The sequence below is a fragment of the Microcebus murinus genome, chromosome 9, assembly GCF_040939455.1.
Source record: "Microcebus murinus isolate Inina chromosome 9, M.murinus_Inina_mat1.0, whole genome shotgun sequence".
NCBI classification, from domain to species: Eukaryota; Metazoa; Chordata; class Mammalia; order Primates; family Cheirogaleidae; genus Microcebus; species Microcebus murinus.
Genome location: NC_134112.1, coordinates 15,098,691 through 15,118,350, shown reverse-complemented (window position 1 = coordinate 15,118,350; position 19,660 = coordinate 15,098,691). Strand labels below are relative to the sequence as shown.

At 39.4% G+C, this 19,660-nt stretch overlaps 1 protein-coding gene across 3 annotated transcripts in view; it reads right to left on the bottom strand.

The window, feature by feature from the left end:
• VPS41 (VPS41 subunit of HOPS complex) overlaps positions 1-18,502 on the bottom strand; it is a 178,902-nt gene extending 160,400 nt beyond the window's left edge. The window contains exons 1-2 of one of the 3 annotated variants that reach the window (XM_012777598.2): positions 18,446-18,502; positions 8,787-8,825 (exon numbers count right to left, since the gene is read on the bottom strand). In XM_012777598.2, the coding sequence (XP_012633052.1) occupies positions 8,787-8,825; positions 18,446-18,466 (60 nt within the window). In that variant the 5' untranslated portion in view covers positions 18,467-18,502. Of the gene's footprint in view, positions 1-8,786; positions 8,826-10,870; positions 10,922-18,445 lie in introns of those variants that run through there. The other 2 variants (XM_076006295.1, XM_076006294.1) reach the window with 2 other exon arrangements.
• Between the last annotated feature and the right edge of the window lie 1,158 nt (positions 18,503-19,660).

Genomic DNA, 19,660 nt, shown 5'->3' with positions numbered 1-19,660 from the left:
TATGTTTTCCCTTGCTGGATGTATCTGATTCCCCAAACTCTGAGAATTAAAGCCTAATGAAAAGCACTAAAGGGACAAGGTCATCCAATCAAATTATTTACTGCATCACTTTCCTATCGCTGCTGTAAAAAATGACCACAGACTTAGATGCCTGAAACAACACAAATTTGCTATCTTACAATTCTGTAGGTTTAAGCCCGACACAGACTGCACTGGACTAAAATCAAGATGTCAGCAGTGCTGCTTTCCTCTGGGGCTCTACAGGACAGCCCCTTTCCTTGCCTTTTTCCAGCTCCTGGAGGCCACCTGCATTCCTTGCCTATACAGGCCCTCCCTCCACCTTCAAAGCCAGCAAAAGCAGGTTGAGTCTACCCCACATCACATCACTGACCTTCTCTCCTGGCTCCCGCTTCCCTTTATAAAGGCACTTATGGTTTTACTAGGCCAGCCCGGATAATGTAGGATAATCTCCCTCTCCCAAAGTCAGCTGATTAATAACCTGAATTCCACCTTGCCATTTAACATGACATATTCACAGATTTCAGGGATGAGGATGTAGACATCTTTGAGGGACCACTATTCTGCTCGTTACTGAGAATAACACAAGGATCAGAGAGGCTAGAAATTATGGTAGGCTATGGAGTTGAATGCCCCGAGCCAAACCCAAAGCTAAATAAAAGACAGTTTTCATCTGCTTGTTCCTAAATTAAATCACGATCCCTTTGAGGCTTCAGCCTGGGATAGAACAGTTCTCGGTTTGAGTGAGGAGGCAAGGGTAGTCCTTGTTTCTCTTTGACAAAGGGCTTTCTCAAAGCCCTAGTTTCACCATCTCCAAAATAAAGACACAATGCCAGCTTCACGTAATTGTTGAGAGGGTTAATGAAACCAATGTATTCATCCATTCACAAGCAGTTCTGCTAGGTATTGGAGATAAGGTCCCTGCCCTGATGAAAGTGCCTGGCATAGACCTGGACAAAAAACAATAAAATAGCAACAGCAGCAGCAGTAGGACACCTTCTGAATACCTTCTAATGCCAGGCAAGGCACTAAACACACATTATGTCCTTTAATAGTCACTCAGCAAATGTGTCCCTATGAGCATTCTAGATTCCACTACTTTATAACACATAGTATGAGAATTTCTGAGGGCATCAAAGACATTCTGCAAACTCAGTCTCTCTTGAGCCCATTCCAGTTGGGCTCCACCACCACAAGTCACCATGACTGCTCTTATCAGGGTCACTAATGGCCTACCTTTGCAGATCCAAGAGCGAATCCCTCGACCTCATCTATACCCTTCTTCCTGAGATGCGTTCCTCCACTGGCTTCTGGAACACCACTCTCTCAGTTCTCTTCCTCCCTCACTGGCTACTCCTGCTCAGTCTCCTTTGCTGAGTTCCCTTTACCATGTCTCTTAAATGTGGTAGCATCTCTCGGGAACCAGGCATCAGGCCTCTTCTTGCCTGTCCTCATGACCTAAATGATCTCAACCAATTTAATGTCATCTCAAGGCTGACACGAAAATTCTTACCTCTAGCCCAGACCTGAACTAGTCTTCTTTATCTAACTACCTACTAGACAATTCCACTTGGATGCCTAAATGACATCTCCAAATTAACATATCCAAAATGAAACTTCTGATCTACCTCATCACCACGATCACCTTGCCCTGAGCACCAAAAGCAGCGCAAGCCAGAGTCCTCCCCTATCTCAGATAATGGCAGCTTCATCTTTCCAATTCTTCCCTGATTCATCTCTTTCACTTACATCCTCAAACCCTAGTCAGGAAATCTGTTAGTTATACTTCAAAAAGAAAAATACTCTAAATCCTTTATCACTTCTCACCAGAGTTCTACCAAAGCCTCCTAACTTGTTTCCCTGCTTCCTATTTGCCTCCCTCAGATTTTTTTCAAAACAGTATCCAGAATGATCTTACTGAAACAAAGACCCTCCAATGGCTTTCCAGTTTACTCACAATAAAAAACAAAGCTCAGGACAGGTGCAGTGGTTCATGCCTGTAATCCTAGCACTGTGGAAGGCCAAGGCAGGAGGATCTCTTAGAGTCAGGAGTTCAAGACCAGCCTGAGCAAGAGCAAGACCCTATCTCTACAAAAAATAGGAAAATTCGCCAGGTGTGGTGGCACATGCCTGTAGTCCCAGCTACTCAGAATGCTGAGGCAGGAGGATCGCTTGAGCCCAGGAGTGTGAGGCTGCAGTGAGCTATGATGACATCACTGTACTTTATGCCAGACAACAGAGTGAGATCCTATCTCAAAAAAAACACAAAAAAAACCCCAAAAAACTAAAAAACCAAAGTCCATAAATTGACCAATAGGTTCTACATTCTTAGCTGTCCATTATTTCTCAGACATCATTTACTACCACTCTGCTCCAGCTCCACTAACATTCTCGAAGATACTTAGCATAATACCACGTTCAGGGATTATATGTGCTCTTCTCTTTATATGAGAATCTTACCTCAGATATTTACCTAAATGTCACATTATCAGAGAGGCCTTCCCTAACCACCCATGATAAAACAGCAACTCCTCAGTTTACTCCATATTCCACTTACCCAATGTTATTTTTTAATCAACATTTATAACCATTTCATGTATTATATATTTAGGGGTTTTTATTATCTACCTTCCTCATCAAATATTGGCTATTTGTATAGCATCCAGAACATAATAGCATTCAATTAATATTTGTTAAATGAATAAATGATCAGTCAATTTTGGACTGCCTAAAATATTTTTTATCCTACATAGTGAAATTATAAATTCCATTCAAAAGTATATCATACTGGGGGGGGGGTCATGTTCATCTTTCAATTTCTAACAAATGGTAGAAATACAGATTCAAAAATATGGCATTCAGAAAGTTTTCACTAAGTTTCCAAACATATAATTTTTATAATATATGCATCAAAGGGAATGTTTATCCATGCCTGAATCATGCAATAATCAGCAGAACCTGTTAATATTAATAGCTCATTAAATCAAAGAGCAAGTTTGTAATCCAAGGGCTATCTGGAAGAATATAACATTATAACCCTATATTCCATTTTCCTCAGCAATCAATCTCATAACAGGGTACATTACCATTTTAGTTACTAGTTGCGATAAATTTGTTTATTAAAATTAATACATGTAAAGAATCAATTTAAGTTTCAATAAATGATTCATAATGTTCTTCCCACCAGGTGAGATAAATAAATGATTTTTGTGTGATGCATTTTCTGATTTAAAAAGCTGTCTCTTGCTTTCTCACAATGACTGGTTTCCATTCTAACAAAACTGAAAAAGAACTCTCCTTTTGCACCTAGAAAGTTGATCTGATTTTAAATTAATTACTCATTCAACATAAATAGCAACAATTTTATTTTAAATAGCTTCTATCTGTCAGTCCATTTGGTTTTATTAAAATTTATAAATCTAACATATTCAAGGCCTCCTAACTGGGATATTTGGAAGAACTAAACCAGATCTAAATGGACATCTGTTTGGGAGGCATGTTTATTAATAATGGTAACAAAAATTATAAAATCAGAGGTAACACTAATTAACTGTTCTATTCTGTTATAACATGCCTTCACCTGGGCACTGGGTAATGCAAAGTACATGCAATCTTTGCTTCAATGAAACACAGAGGGCAGAATAAGCCTTCCTTTAGCTATTCAGTTGCATTCAGAAATCACAAAAGGTCACTGGAACCCTCAGCTGGTAGTGCACAGCAGACCTCAATACACTGTAGTTTCAATCTGGTGCTCCTCTCTTTCCTTGCCACTCTTCTTTAGATTGATGTTTTCTCTGGTCTTGTTTTGCTCTTTGTTGTTCTACCGTAATCTTGAAATGTTAGCATAGCAATTTGATGCTTCTACAGCAAAGGTCTTTTTATCACACACTGAACTCTTCTGAGAAAAGTGGGATATACTTCTAAATATATAATATGTCAAGACCCTACTCAGAGTAAGCAAGATTTTAAAAAAATACATATCTCCATGCATCAAGGCTGCTTTAGTTTCCAGTTCTATGACTAATGTATTCCACAGCACATTGTTTGTGTTCCATAAATTGGAAAGACCCTACAGAAAATAATGACATTTCTATATTGTTGATGCCTCAATTTCCTCTCCCTGTCCTACTAATTCTACTCAGAAATATACCTGTGTTGCATTATTACTATTAACACAATTTTGGAACTGTTTGTTACTTCGGCATAACCAGTCTCTCCTTCCTAATATACCACTTGATAGGACTGTGGTCCGTATTAAATGAGATAATCCACCTAAAGCACCTGACACAACACACGGCACATAATAAAGTAATTGACGATGCATGATTTAAATATTGTCTTGTGTTAAAATGTGTATCATAAGAAATGAATCGGAGGTTGGAATTAAAATCCTGACAAGGATTTCAAAGCAGCCATTAGAAAAGACCTTCAACAAACAATTATAAATTCTCTTGAAACAAACAATAGGTCACTTCAGCAAAGAAACAGAATTTATTAAAAATAATTTTTTTGGAACTGGAAAATATAATAACCAAAAGAAATAACTCACTGGATGGACTCAATAGCAGAGTGGAGATAACAAAGGACAGAACAAGTAACCTTGACGATAGATCAATAGAATTTACCCCCTCTGAATATAAGAAAAACTTTAAAAAAAAAAAAAACAGAGTCTCAGGCATCTGCAGAACAATAATAAAAGGGCTATCTTTCTTATATCATGAGTTTCACAAGAAGACAAGAGAGTGGGACTGAAAAAGTATTTAGGGAAATAATGGCTGAAAACTTTCCAAATTTGGGAAAGGACATAAAACTACCAATTCAATAAGCCAAGCAAATCTCAAAGAAATCAAAGAAATCCATGCCAAGAGACATCATAAGGAAATTTGTGAAAACTAAATTTTAAAAAAATTCTTCAAAGTAGCTAGGGAAACACAGCACATTACTCATGGGAGAGCACCAATTCAAATGGCAACAGATTTTTCATTGAAAACAACAGATCAGAAGGAAAGAAAAGAACTGTCAACCACGAATGCCATATCTGGTGAAAATATCCCTCAAGAATGAAGAGGGAAATAAAGACATTCTCAGCTTCAAAAAAGAAACCTAAGAATTTGTCACTTGCAAACCCACCCTTTAAAGAGTAACTAAAGGAAGTGTTTTAAATAGAAAGGAACAGAAGACAGAAGACAACAGAAGGTGGCTTAGAACTTTAAAAAGGAGAGGATAATATAGAAATGAATGCAAAGAGGGATAAATATAACAAATATAATAGATTATTCTTCTTTTCATGGGTTTCTTAAATAATTTTGATAGTTGGAAAAAAGTATAATACAAACTGATGTGGTGCTCAATGTATGTGAAGTCAGTATTTAAACGATTATACTTAAAAGCAACGAGGGTAAAGGGACCTACATGGAAGTAAGGTTTCTACACTTGACTAGGAGTGGCAAAACATCATGGATACCAGTAGACTGTGATAAGTTATGTAATACATATATATTTTAGTACCTAGAGCAACCACTGAGAAAACTATGTATAGTAAATAAAAAATACTATAAATACATCATGTTCAAGTAACTCACAGGAAAGGAAGAAAAGAGAAACAATGGTAATGAAAAATAGGAGAAACAGAAAAGAAAAAAATGGCAAAGTTAGGCTCTAACATATCAATAATTACTTTAGATGTGGATGGTCTAACCACACCAATTAAAAGACTAGCAGAGCAAAAGAAGGCCAACTTAAAAGGTTACACACTGTACGGTTCTGTCCATACAATATGCATAAAATGATAAAATTATAGAGATGGATAACAGATTAGTGCTTGCCAGGGTTTGGAGCTAGGGAAAGGAGTGTCTGTGACCAAGAAGGGGTAGCACGAGGGAATCGTATGTTGAAACTATCCAGTATCTTGACTGCAGTGGTGGTTACATGAATCTTCACATGGGATAAAATTGCACAGAACTAAGTACACACACCGTCACACACACAAATGAGTACATGTAATACTGGTGAAATCCAAACAAGGTCTGTAGATTGTATCAACACCGATTTCTTGGTGTTATAATTGTATAAGAGTTACATAAGATGTTACCTTTTGGGAAGTGGGTGAAGGGAATATGGAATCTCTGTATTATTTCTTACAACTGCATGTTAATCTATAGTTATCTCACACAGAAAGTATAAGGTAGGGCCAAGATATCAACCCAAGGGCACAACCCCAGTCCTTTAGCACTATCCCAAGCAGAGGGCACCACAGCTAGAAGGCAAAATAATAGAAAGAGCACAGAGCTGGAACCCATTTCTCCCACTAATCAGCTTTAGGACACTAAACACTCAGGCCACCCTTTGGGTCCGCTTCCTCAACTTTAAAATAACTAACTACCTTTTCCTTCCATCTCTTTCCTCAGTTTGATCAACTCTCATTCTCTAACTTCCTAGTTTTTTTTTTTTGGTCCATTTCTAGCCTGAGTTTTTGAATTTCTGTTTTAAGGTAGTTTATTACATCTGCAAATGCTTGTTTAAGGATGCTCAACTCTGGCTGGGCACGGTGGCTCATGCCTGTAATCCTAGCTCTCTGGGAGGCTGAGGCGGGCGGATTGCTCAAGGTCAGGAGTTCAAAACCAGCCTGAGCAAGAGCGAGACCCCATCTCTACTATAAATAGAAACAAATTAATTGGCCAACTAATATATATATATATATAGAAAAAATTAGCTGGGCATGGTGGCGCATGCCTGTAGTCCCAGCTACCTGGGAGGCTGAGACAGTAGGATTGCTTGAGCCCAGGAGTTTGAGGTTGCTGTGAGCTAGGCTGATGCCATGGCACTCACTCTAGCCTGGGCAACAAAGTGAGACTCTGTCTAAAAAACAAACAAAAAAAAAGGATGCTCAACTCATGATAGAGTGTTATCATTTTCTGCTGCTGAAAATTTTAATTCTTACTCCCTGTTTTCTTCCTACAGTAGTTGTATATGGATGTTAACCTATTTTTTCAATTCATTTTTAAATGTTGCAGATTTTCCGGAATAGCAACAATATATATTACTATGGATGGGGTGATGTATCTGAGTGGTTTACCAGATTTTTGCATTTTCTAAGTAGCACCTGTTTTGGTGGTGGGAAAGAGGAGTAATTAAGTCTCCTGACCTTATGATTGTCTCTGTTTCTCATCACCCTTTATTTCCTCTGCTTTGTCCTTCCCCTTCACCACCAAGCCTTGAAGGGATGACTCCCCCATCTCTCCCAGAAGCAGCACTATCTAACACTGTCACCTCTGGTCCCATGCACTTTCAAGTCCTTTCCTTTAAATTCCCCCAATCCACCAGGTCTCGGGTGTTTGTACAATCATGAAGGGTGATTTTCACCTTCATCCTGTGGCCGCCACTAGGGCTCAGCTACACGCTCTTCATGTCCCCCTGAGTCTCCACCTGACTCTCAGCTCCAGTGTCAACTCCAGAGCCGGCTCTGCTGGCTTCAGATGTTTATTTCCCCACTTACACTGAAGTTCACTGTACTGTCTCCTAATTATACAGGAGGCCTGGGTTATGTGTGCTTTTATTTGCTCTCCTTATTTATCCATGTAGTATCTGGAGGATGTGTGGAAAGATTTAAATTTAGGTAGCTGCCAACGCCCTCCTCACTTGTAAAATGAAAGTCCTGGACAGAGAGCTCTAACACTACATGATTCTGTACCAATGATTCTGAGAACACCAGGCTCTCAGTTAACTAGAGATTTCCCTAAGTAAGAAAGGTGATCTAAAATGCTTTTCAATACTTTAAAATTAACAAATATTACACCCTATCTATAAGCAAACTCAGAATTGCCTCACAGTAATGGAGGTCCTTGGTAGTGAAAATGTTAGGAACCATGACTACACAATGGCATAATATATAAGATGTTCTCTGAAGGAACATGCCTAAGCCCACTTTTTTCCTGAAAAAGCAAATAAATTCATATAATAACTATATACAATATTCAGCCCAAATTTAATAGACTATCATGGCTGGTCACACTGGTGTGGATTTCCAGCAGGTTCTCACAGATACTTTTCATTCCTCTGAGCTAAATGATATATTAAAAGGAAAAAATGTACTTATTAATCCTTCTATAAAATTGATAAGCTAAGTAATTTGCACAATGGTTAAACTCACTTCTTATGCATACTCTTCAAAAGGAATTTTTTAAAAACTCCCTCCTCATAAATTACTTTATTCTCCTTAAGATACAATCCTCATCCAGAAGCTGATATATTAGTAAAAAAAAAAAAAAAGAAGAAGAAGATACAATCTTCAACACAACTTAATTCCCTAACAACTTTTAAGGTAATTAGTTTCCTTTTTATTTTCAGAAGTAAACTCCAATTTCAATGATTCTGAAATTATACCTATGCCATATTCACTAAAAGAAAGAATAAAGAATAACTATTATAAAAACCTACAGTGGCTATTTAAAAAAAAAAAAGTTTTTAAAGTGTTCAGAGTAGTTTTTAAAACTCTGCATCAATTTTACCACTGCCAACATGCTTAAGGTTAAAATGCTATTCAAGATAAAGAGAAAACTTTTTATTCCTTTTCCTGTTTATTTTTTAATCCATTTAATATTTGTAAAGACAACTGGTATGCTCTTCCCCAAGGCTCAATCACCTATGACCCCACTTTACTGCTCCCCCACCTCTGAGCCCTAGGAATGTTGCATTTAGCCAAGCAGAGCAAGCTCAAGTTAACAACATGGTTAGTTACAAATCCCAAGGCTCCTGAGTGACCACCTTACCTCCGACTCCTCTGTAGATTCTTCAAGAGACCCCGTTTCCTACAAAGCATAGAAGGGAAATGGTCAGAAGAGATGATAAAAGAAGAAAATGCATTTGCAACAGGAAGGCATGTGCCCACTACCAACACCCATTTGCCCTTTTTGGAAAAGAATCTGCAACTACACTTTAGAGGACTCTGCAAGCTCTGCCTCTCACATGCCTCCTACCACTTCACAGGCTGGCAGGCCTGAGACCATGTACTCTGGGGTCACCCAGATCCACGGTTCTGGTGATCTCCCTCAGTGAGTCAGCAGTTAAACAAATGACCCCAGGAACTTGTCATCTGAGGGCCCAGAAGACTCTTCCCCTCGCCAGTAATGGAAATCGGTCTGGCAAAGCAACCTCACTGGTCTCGGAAGGGAAGGGGAAACTGCCGTTTCAAATTATCTACAAGCCAATTTTTATACGGAAAGGCTCTTACACTATTAATTATTACGCTATTAAACTGGTTGCGTCGAAAGGACTGTCTTGCTAAAACAGCTTTTAAAAAGAATCTCTCGCAGTGGTACCTATCAGACCCTGTGCAAATAAACTGTATAATTTACATGCACTCTTTAAACCATTACCACTAAGACAAATTCTGCCATTTAACACAGTCTCCCTCTTGCTCGACAATGAATCTTGCTGCTCTGAAGGAAACAAAGCAAAAAGGGAAAAAATTGACTTGATCCTGCTAATCTCTCACCTGTCCAGTGAAAGAGAGAATCTGCTGATGCCACGTATCCTCAAAGAGGTCAGCAAAATGAAGATTTACTTAACGTACTTATAGATATCAATAGCAATAAAAGGTTACAACTAATATGCTGACACTGAATGTAAGCATTTTACAACAATCCATGAGAAAAAGAACAAAAAAATGGGGCAAGAACATTTTAGATTTAACTAATATTTTTTTAAAATAAAAATGAACATTTTAAAGAAGGTCAGATGCATATATTACTCAATGCAAGTTGGACAGCAGGATAAATGCAAATCTAGTGTTTAAAAACATTTTAATTTCATTCACCAAAAATCATTAAGAGCCTGGTAGGTGGCAGGCACTCTCTGGAGTACAGCCTTGTGAACAACACAGTTCCTGCCCTCCAGGGACATCTGTAAAATGGCGGTAAATATTACTTGCAATTAAGAATTTTATTATAGTTATATCATCAACCATGATGCATATTAGAATTTCCTCTATATCCCAATGCAGCCTGTTTAATTTAATGTTAATCTAAGTCCTAGAAAGTTCTCATTAATTTGGAGCTACAATTATTCACAGTAACTTGTTCTTAGCACCACATAAAAACCCAATTCTTCCACTACTTGACTGCTGTCCACATAATTAACGACATGTATCACGCCCATCCTTCTAAAGTGTTTCTTCTCTGCACTCAACATCCCAATTCCTGGTTTTAGTCCCTTTACTATGCCAATCTTTCTCTTGTGGACACATTCCACGTTAATATTAATAGTTACTATTCAGACCTCATCACTGAACATCTATTATATATTGCTCATTATGCTAAATTCTTCACCCATAGCATCTTGAAATTTCCTAACCACTTTGGGGTCAGAACAGTAAAGTTTAGAGGTTGAACTTAATGACTTTTAACATCCCCTCCATCCCTGAAAGTCCCTGAATACTGAGTTACTAACATTAGGGAAACAAGGCTTTGACAACTGTGCCAATAAACCACACCTAGAGTCCTATTTCCCATATCTAGAATTCTAAAGACACCTGACAACTCTTTTCAGAAGAATTACATTAAACCTAAGAAAATTTTTTTTCTTATTTGGAATACACTCAAATATGCACATGGATTAAATGGGTGAATGCCGGATTTATGTTCTTCATTAAAACAAAAACATAAGTCCCCAGCCAGCAATTTCAATCCCAAAACTCAAAATCAAATTACACTATTGCTTCACACCAGAATTTGACACCTTGAGGCATGCAGATCTGAGAGACCTGAGTCTTCAGGGAAAACCAGGCTCTAAGAACAGCTTCCTTGGCTGCTGGTATCAATGGAGAACAGTTACTCCAAGAAACTCTGAGACTTACCCTCAGCACCAATATGAACCTTCCAGACAGAGAGAGGCCTCAACAAAACTTTATATTTTCTCCACAATCCTATCAAAACAATGCAAGAGTGAGTGACTTCAGGAATTAGCCTGGTCTGTTATTTCTTGGCTTCATTCACTCATCAAGCCCTCCAATCAATGTTCTGCAGACAGAGAGGAGAACACAAGAAGACAAAAGGAAATGTCCCTGGTGAGGAATCTAAGAAAGCCTAACCTGGAGAAAGGCTGGCATTTGAGACACAGTCAGTGGTTTTCAAACTCTTTTTTAGCTTCACACTCTCATTCAAAGAATCTAACTACAGGCCAGATACAGTGGCTCAAGCCTGTTATCCCAGCAACTCAGAGGCTGGGGTGGGAGGATCACTTGAGGCCAGGAGTTTAAGACCAGCCTGGGCAACATAGCAAGACCCTGTCTATACAAAAAATAAGGAAAATTAGCTGGACAGGGTGGTGTGTGCCTGTAGTCCCAGTTACTTGGGAATTTGATGCAGGAGGACTGCCTGAGTCCAGGAGTTCAAGGCTACAGTGAGCTATGATCATGCCATTGTACTCCAGGCTGGGCAACGAGCAAGACCCTGTCTCTAAAAAGAGAAAAAAATGAATCTAACTTCAAATCATGAAAAATGCATGTTAAGAAATTGTGTTCTCTTACGTGAAATAAACCAGACACAAAAAGACAAATATTACATGATTCCATGATTCTACTTATATAAGAGAGAAGTAAAATGGAGGTTACCAAAGGCAGAGGGAGGGGATGATGGAGAGTTATTATTTAGGTTCTCAGTTTGTGAAGATAAAAAGTTCTAGAGATGGACAGTGATTGTCTTAATCCATTTGTGCTGCTACAGAGGAGTATCTGAGGCCGGGTAACTCATAAAGAGGTTTTTTTGGCTCACAGTTCCGCAGGCTGTACAAGAAGCATCATTCAGCATCTGCTTCTGGTGAGGGTCTCAGGCTGCTTCCACTCACACCAGAGGTGAAAGGGAGCCAGCATGTGTGGAGGTCCCATGACAAGAGAGGAAGCAAGAGGGGAGGTGCCAGGCTTTCTGTGACAACCAGCTCTCAAGGGAACTAACAGTGAGAGAATTCACTCATTACCTCAAGGACAGCACCAAGCTATTCATAACAGATCTGCCACCATGATCAAAGGACCCACCTTCAACATTGGGGAACCAATTTCAACATGAGATTTGAAGGGACAAACATCCAAACCATAGCAGTGGTTATGGTTACAAAACAATGTGAATGTATTTAATAACATTAAATCATGCACTTAAAAATCTGTTCACATTTCCACAGAACATCAGCTGGAGTTGAACAGTTATGCCCAGGACAGAACATCCACCAACACGACTCCCAATTTCCTGCACCAAGACACACCCACTCATATGCATTGCCCCCTATTGGCCTTAAGTTTGTGCTGCCTGTTCTGAGCCTGTCCTCGTGTCCTTCTCCCAGCTTACAACGTGTTTGGCCCACTCTGCACTCATCCTGGTGGAATGCTCTACAGCTGTGGTCCCCAACCCCCAGGCTACACCCGGGTATCAGTCCATGGCCTGTTAGAAACCAGGTCGTGCATCACCACCTGAGCTCTGCCTCTATCCCCCACTCAGCCCCGTCTGTGGAAAAACTGTCTTCCATGAAACCAGTCCCTGGTGCCAAAAAGGTTGAGGACCACCTACAGGTTCAGTGGAACCCTCCTAGGCATACCAGGAAGGAAACTGCCAGGCAGGCAGGCTGAGGGCCTTCAGTCTTGCTTCAGTACCGGAGCTTTTTATATTTTCACAATTCCAATCTGAAGTTTGAAAATCACTGGCTATTTCTGAACCCTATTCTTTCTGAATAGCCCAACCTAGGTCTCACCTCCTTCACAAAACTGTTTCTAGCAAGCCCAGGCTATAAGGTCTAGACCTGGCCTCCTGTGGCCTTTGTTTCTCCCCATAACCCTCAGCTAGCACCTAATATCAACTGTCTTGTCCTATTAGTTATCATTGTAAATACACTATGGGTAAACCCAAAGGCTTTGGTCTATTGGTCTCCCTTATCCTACCCAAAGAAATATAATAGCTCAATATGTGATTGCTGGTGATGATGGTAAGAAATAAGCAGCCAATCTAAAACAATATTCTGCCTCCTGTCTATTCCCTTGACATTTGTGAGCAATACCCAGTGTATTTTCTCCAGACAGATGCTTATACTATTGGCTCATGCTATAGTATAGTTACAGAAGGGGAACTGCAGGAAGGCAGCAGCAAACGAGGACAGAGTCATTTCAACAGAATGTCAACCACCCTGCAGGGCCCCTTGGGTTCTTAGAAGACCTCTCTAAAAAAGGCCTTCAACCAACCCTTACCCCCAATCCTCCCATCAGTTCAGGACTATGACAGGGGCCTGGGAGAAGATTCAGAAAGCTGGCCTCAGAGGTCAGGAGGGGTAAAAAGGAAGACTGGCATCCTAGGAGAGAGAAAATCCAGGAACTTCCCAGATTATGAGGTCTTCAGAATTTTAAGACACCCCCAGCACTCCCTATTTCCCACTGCTTGTTGGGAAAGCAAAACAAAAATTAGGAGAGAAATGGTAGAGCCTGAGTAAGGCCAGCTCTAAACTTTGCAGGAGGGCAGACCTGGCTCTATGTTGTAGATAGTAAAGAGCAGAGACTAGGCTCCAAGAAAATCATCTACTTCCATCTATGCCTGGAGAGAGACATGAAACACTCAGTGCAATACTGCCATCTTCTCTTTTTTCCCAACAAACAGCATGCTCCAGCTTAGCTTAATGGGAGAAAAGGTTGCAATAGATCTCAGCATCTGACAAGGGTACAGGAAGGAGAAAATATTTTGTGTGACATGTATTTAATAACTCTCTGTCATAAAGCCTCAATTTCAAAAACCTCAAAGGAGCTGTGGCCAGTTTTAGGTACTCAAGGACTAGGCTGAACAGGAGAGATGAAAGAATACCCAGGGAGTTGGCAAGAATAGACTCAGGTTACCAAGCCCATTCAACCCACTAGGCTCAGCTATTACACTCGTTTCATTCTGCAAATGAAGAAAAATCTTGATGTCTCCCCTAGCATGGAAAAAGGGACAAGTCTGGTAACCCAGTCCCAAATCTGACTTTGCATCAGAATCATCAAAATTCAGTTTGGGAAATTAGCTAACACACTCTATCTTCACAAATCCTGATTCAGTAGGTTTAAAGTAAGAGCCTGGAATCACAGTTGTTAACATCACCACCACCACCACACTAAGGAGGACCAGGCATCAAGAAGCAGCAAAGGCAATGTGAACTGAGCACTGTGAATGAGGAGGGAGCTGCACCAGACGCAGACACCCCTGATCTGATGAGTACCCTCCCTCCAAGGTGGTGATATGGGCACTAGGGAGACTACTAATAATCAGCTAGTGACATCAGCCTCCAGCCAACCAACCCAGATGCAGATTAGTGGAAAAACTTCAAAGCAATAAGCAAGTCCAGCTAAACTAATTTGTGACTGCACTTTAGTTATGTGATGGTAAAGAGTAGGCCCTTTAAAAATGTGTCTGATCCTGTGCTTTTGCAACTTCTTGCTTAGGCTTTGTTTTCCTAAGTTATTGGTAATGATGGCTTTAAAAGATCTGTCTTGGTCAAAATGTAAGAAAAGAGAATTGTGTACACGTAAGCCAAGTCCAGGTTTGGATGATTAATCTTTGTCCTATTTTTAAAACCACCATTTCAATCTATTCACTTTAACATACTTTATTCTCATCTCATACAAGAGTTGTGGGTAGTAAAATTCCCAGTTTACAGGCAAAAAAACTGAAGCACTCAAATATGTGTTGACTTGATTTTTATTGGATACATCATCACATGGAGGTATACATGATCACAAACGTGCCATCAGATAATCCATAAGTGATCTACCATAGGACAGAATCACCCTAACTTCTAAAATGCAGAGAGAGAATTCAAAGCAGAAACTCTCCTATCTCATCAAGGAATAGATGGCCTGATTGTTCAAATACTTAAATGGACCAGGCTCCAAGCCAGTTGGGTAGGCAAGATGAATGGGAACCTGGGAAGCAGGCAGAAGTGAAGAGGATATGGAATGTAATTTACATTATATTTGAATTAACAACTTTCAAAAGGCTCAAATTAAGATGAAATAATTTCACACAAATTCTATTAGTTTACAATTTGACAATTCAGAATGCTATCCTCCCCCTAAAAAATTTATTTAAACATTTTATTAAACACATAGTACCTATAAAGCACTAGCCTTGTGGGAGATACAGACATGAGTAAGCTCTCATTCTTATTCTTGAGGACTCAGCAATCTGTAGGAAAGATAAGACAAATACACAAACAACCAGACTTGACGCAGAATGTTATTCATAAGAGAGATATGGACAAATACTGTTGGGCATCTGTGATTATGAAGGTCAACTATAAATCTCTGGAGCTAAGTAAAACTGCTGGTTAGAAGATTTCCAGGCAGAATGCAGGGTATTAGTTCTTTCTATGAACTATAAAATATATAAGTAACTACTTTTACAAACTACCTTTACCATATTAGGCAAAAGTAAGGATTTCCCAATGACTTATAGAAAAATTTCATTCATATCTAAAAAAGTGATTTTAGTTTTAGACTCTTGTGAACTGTTTTGTACTACATTAACTCACTCAGTACAGATGTCACAATTTTGGTTCTTTCTAAAATTAAGAGAGGAAAAACACAATCATCAAAGAATACAACACTCAGGAAAGTTAATGCAGACAGATTTAGATTTGTGTTGCTCATTTTGGAGAACTGTTTACATTTACAATACACAGAAAAAAGATTATGTCATGATTTTCTGAAAGGTTCAATGCAGCAAAATAGAATTAGCAAATTTATGTACTCCACTTTTAAATACTTTTTAGCCTTCAAAAATTGTATAATAAAGGCATATGGTCTTCATCAGATTCCAATGGATTTCTACTAAAATACAAAATGCACCAATCAGAGAAAAGCCTAAGCATCTTTAATCTATAAAGGACTGATAATATAGGTACAATCACTAGCTTTCTTTAAAAAAATAAACAGAACAATTTGTGAATGTTTGCTTCTTTATGCCATTGACAATAGACCACTGGTCTTTTTAAGAAAGTGGGAGGAGTGTGCCTATTCCAACTGTATTCTGGCTGTTAAAGCATCAAAGGGAGAATAATGACTTGAGGGAAAATCATCAAGTAATAGAACTAATTCTACCTCATGAAGTAAAAAATTATTTAGATCACATTTTATGATCTAAATGATTTAGAGTTAGGTTCTTAAGTATATTTTAAAAGGCCAGGTGTTCTAGTGAGAACCCATGAGCTTTGGAGACAGAAATTTACTATAAAGTCTGAACAAGTTACTCAAGTTGTCTGAATTTCAATTTGTTTATCTATAAAATTCAATCATTTAACACATATTTATTAAGTACCAAGCAATATTCTAGCTATGGGCTATACAGGAGTGAACAAATCCTTATTATGATGGAGCTTACATTCTAATAGTGAGAGTATATGGAAACATACAGAATATACAGGAAAAAAAAACACTACAGAATTTTAAAACACAGTATGCCAAATGGTGATGAACATTATAGAGGAAAAATAATGCAGAAAGGAGGATTCAAAGCATGGTCAGGAAGGTTTCACTCAAAAAGAACACCTGGACAAAGACATGAAGGAAATGAGGAGGAAAGCCCTGTAAATGTCGGGATTCCTAAAAGGAAACAGCATGAGCAAAGGCCCTGAGGTAGGAACATGTCTGGCTCGTTGAAGAGACAGTAAGAAAGCTGACACAGTGACAGAAGGGGAGGAGGAGAGCAGTGGAAAATGAGGTAAGAAAAAGTGGCAAGAGACAGCTGGGATGAGATCCTGCAGGGCAACTAGGCTATTGAAAGGCTTTCGCTTTTCCTCAGAGTGAGATGAGAAACTGTTGGAAGGTTTGAAACATCAGAAGTGTTTGCCTGACTTATACATCAGAACATTTACCTGACAGAATTCTTTTGGGAGGACTAAATACACTGTGACAGCGTTTTTTAAACTGGAAAGTGATAAACAAATGTATAACATTCTTATTACATCCCTTAACTTTCTGTGTGTCTTTTTACATATCAGACAACTTTGCCAAACTCTTCTGAACAAAACAGTGGTAAATACCAAGGGCAACTTTTTCCATTTCTATTACACTAGATCTGAAAACATAAGGAACTTGGTTTTTTGCTTTTAAATCAAACTGTGAAACAACATGAAATGAAGATGAACAATGTGAAAAACAATCTCATCACTAATAAAGCCAAGCAATGACAGTCATGAAATAGTATGTTCTTAACAAGCGCTTTCTTCTGAACTGCCCAGAATGGAAAAGACAGGCTCAAGTATTAGGTAAGAGATTCTTGTTACCACAAAGACCAACCAAACCAATTTTCTACTTAGTCAAATTTCTTAATCATTGGCATATATAAAATGAATACAGGGCAAGTTTTCATTATGAAATGAAAATAAAGTATGTTGCAAATGGTAAAAATGAAATTATTTAACTAGGTAAATGTCTCCATCACTTTTTAGAGTCAGTGACCACAACTGACAGCCCTGTTAATTTGTGAGTAAGAACAAAATCAAACTGAAATGACATCGAAAATGGAAACTTAAATTATCTCCCTGAAGTTCTAGCCTTGATCCGCTTCTCTCTTCTGTTGTCTGGATTTTACTTTGTCATTTCATATAATGTGGGGCTACCATTATCGCTAAATGAAAATAATTCATATTCCCATGACTAACTTCTACCCTACAGTGCCATGTTGCCAGTTGTTGACTGGATATTGCCAACTGATATCCTGCCAGCAACAAATACTCTCATATAACTTTTACTAAGCACTGTAACCTTAGGTACTAACTCTTTCCATCTTAAACCCGCCCTCTGAGGACGGTACTATTATTATCCCCATCTTACACTAGAAAGTTAAATAAGTAGCCCAAAGTCATACATTTAGTTAAAAAGGGAAACAGCACTCGGAGCTTAGGCATTTTTGCTCCAGAACCGGTGCGCTTAATCCCTGCTGCAGTGCAACACTGCTTCAGTTCCGTACCTTAAACTAATCGCTGCAAAAGGAAACTCATCTACTCCCCCCCTAGTTCTCACTGTCCTACTTCGAGTGGAAAGCAACTTAAATTTCAGTCACCTGGCCTCAAAACTCAAGTCATCTCCTCCACTTCCACAGGCAGTCAGTCCCTAAGGATAACCTGGCCTGCTTTCATGTCAAAATGTCACTGGGCACAGGCCACAGGGACTAGGCCCAAGGAAAGGCCATCTATGAACGCGGGGGTGGGTCGGTGCGCTTTCCCCAGGTCCCCTCCCCGGGGATGGCATCCTACCCCTGCTCTCTGCTCCCACAAAGGAACTTTCGCTGCCCCACCTGGCCGTGCCGTGGGCCCGCTGAGCCCCCCAGCAGCTCCGCACCTCCACATGGTCCACTCCATGCCCCCAAACACCTCACCATAGTCTCCCCCTTCCCTTGTGCCCTAAACTAGCAGTTGCAGTCTTTACCTGCTCCTCTGCTTCCGCCATGGTGAGGCCGGAGAGTCACATGACAGACCCGGAAATGAGAGGAAACCAGACGCCGGGCCCGGGGCCTGCTGGGAAGTGTAGTTTGAGCCGCATCTGACTCTGGACGTCTTTTCTAGCTGGCGAACTTACCAGGGCTCATTTCTGCTACTGACTGACTCTCCACGTTCGACAGAGTTCTGCTTTGGAGAATCTGAATATAACTTTGTTAATGCTGTAGTTTAATTTATTGTTGTTCTTGTTTCTGTGATTATTATAGTGTTTATTAATATTTTGTACATATCAGGCCCTGGGTTTGTAGCTTTGCATAATTACCTCATTTAATGCTCCCAACAATTTCTACTATTCACGTTTATAAGGACGAATATTGTGGCTCAGAAGTCACACAGCTAGTAAGAGGCCGAACTAGGATTAGAATTCAGCCCTGTGAGATGCTAAAGACTCTGTGATTACCAAATGCTGCTTACTCTTAAAAAGTGTTCTTGCTCGCCCTTTCTTTTTTAAAGTATATTCAGTGAATGTAAAGCCGTCTTTGCAGAGGACAGAGAAAAATTTGTACTTCAACAAAGGCTATTTAGCTCTTACTGTTTGCTACTTAAAGTTAACGTCATCTTCTGGCATGTGAATGTTGAAAATGTTTTTAAATCTTTGTTGTTTAATTAAATTATTTATTAAAGTTGTGTTTTTATGTTCTACAGGTAAATGTTCAAGATAGAATCTAAACTTGTCCTTGGTAAAATCTGCAAAACCACTGTATTACTTACATCCTTTAGAATGACTGATCCCCTCTCCATGTTTCTGAAAATTATGAACTCTCCTTCCTAATCCTCACGAATCTGCAGTATCTTGTCCAAAGATACCGTGTTTCCCCGAAAATAAAACAGGGTCTTATATTTATTTTTCCTCAAGAAGACACCCTAGGGCTTATTTTCAGAGAATACTTTATTTTCCCCTCTAAGCCTCAGCTTACAGCACGCACAGGATGGCCGGGACCTGACAGGGGGAGCTGACCTTATTGGTGGGGCTGCCCAGACCTTTCTGGTCACCTCTGGGATAGTAGCTGTCATGAAGCGGCAGATGAGAAGAGCTGCTCATCTTCTTTACCACTCCACGACAAAATGCATGGGTTGTGCAGATACACTGTGTAGCCATGCTCATCACTAGGTCTTATTTTCAGGGTAGGACTTATATTGTGCA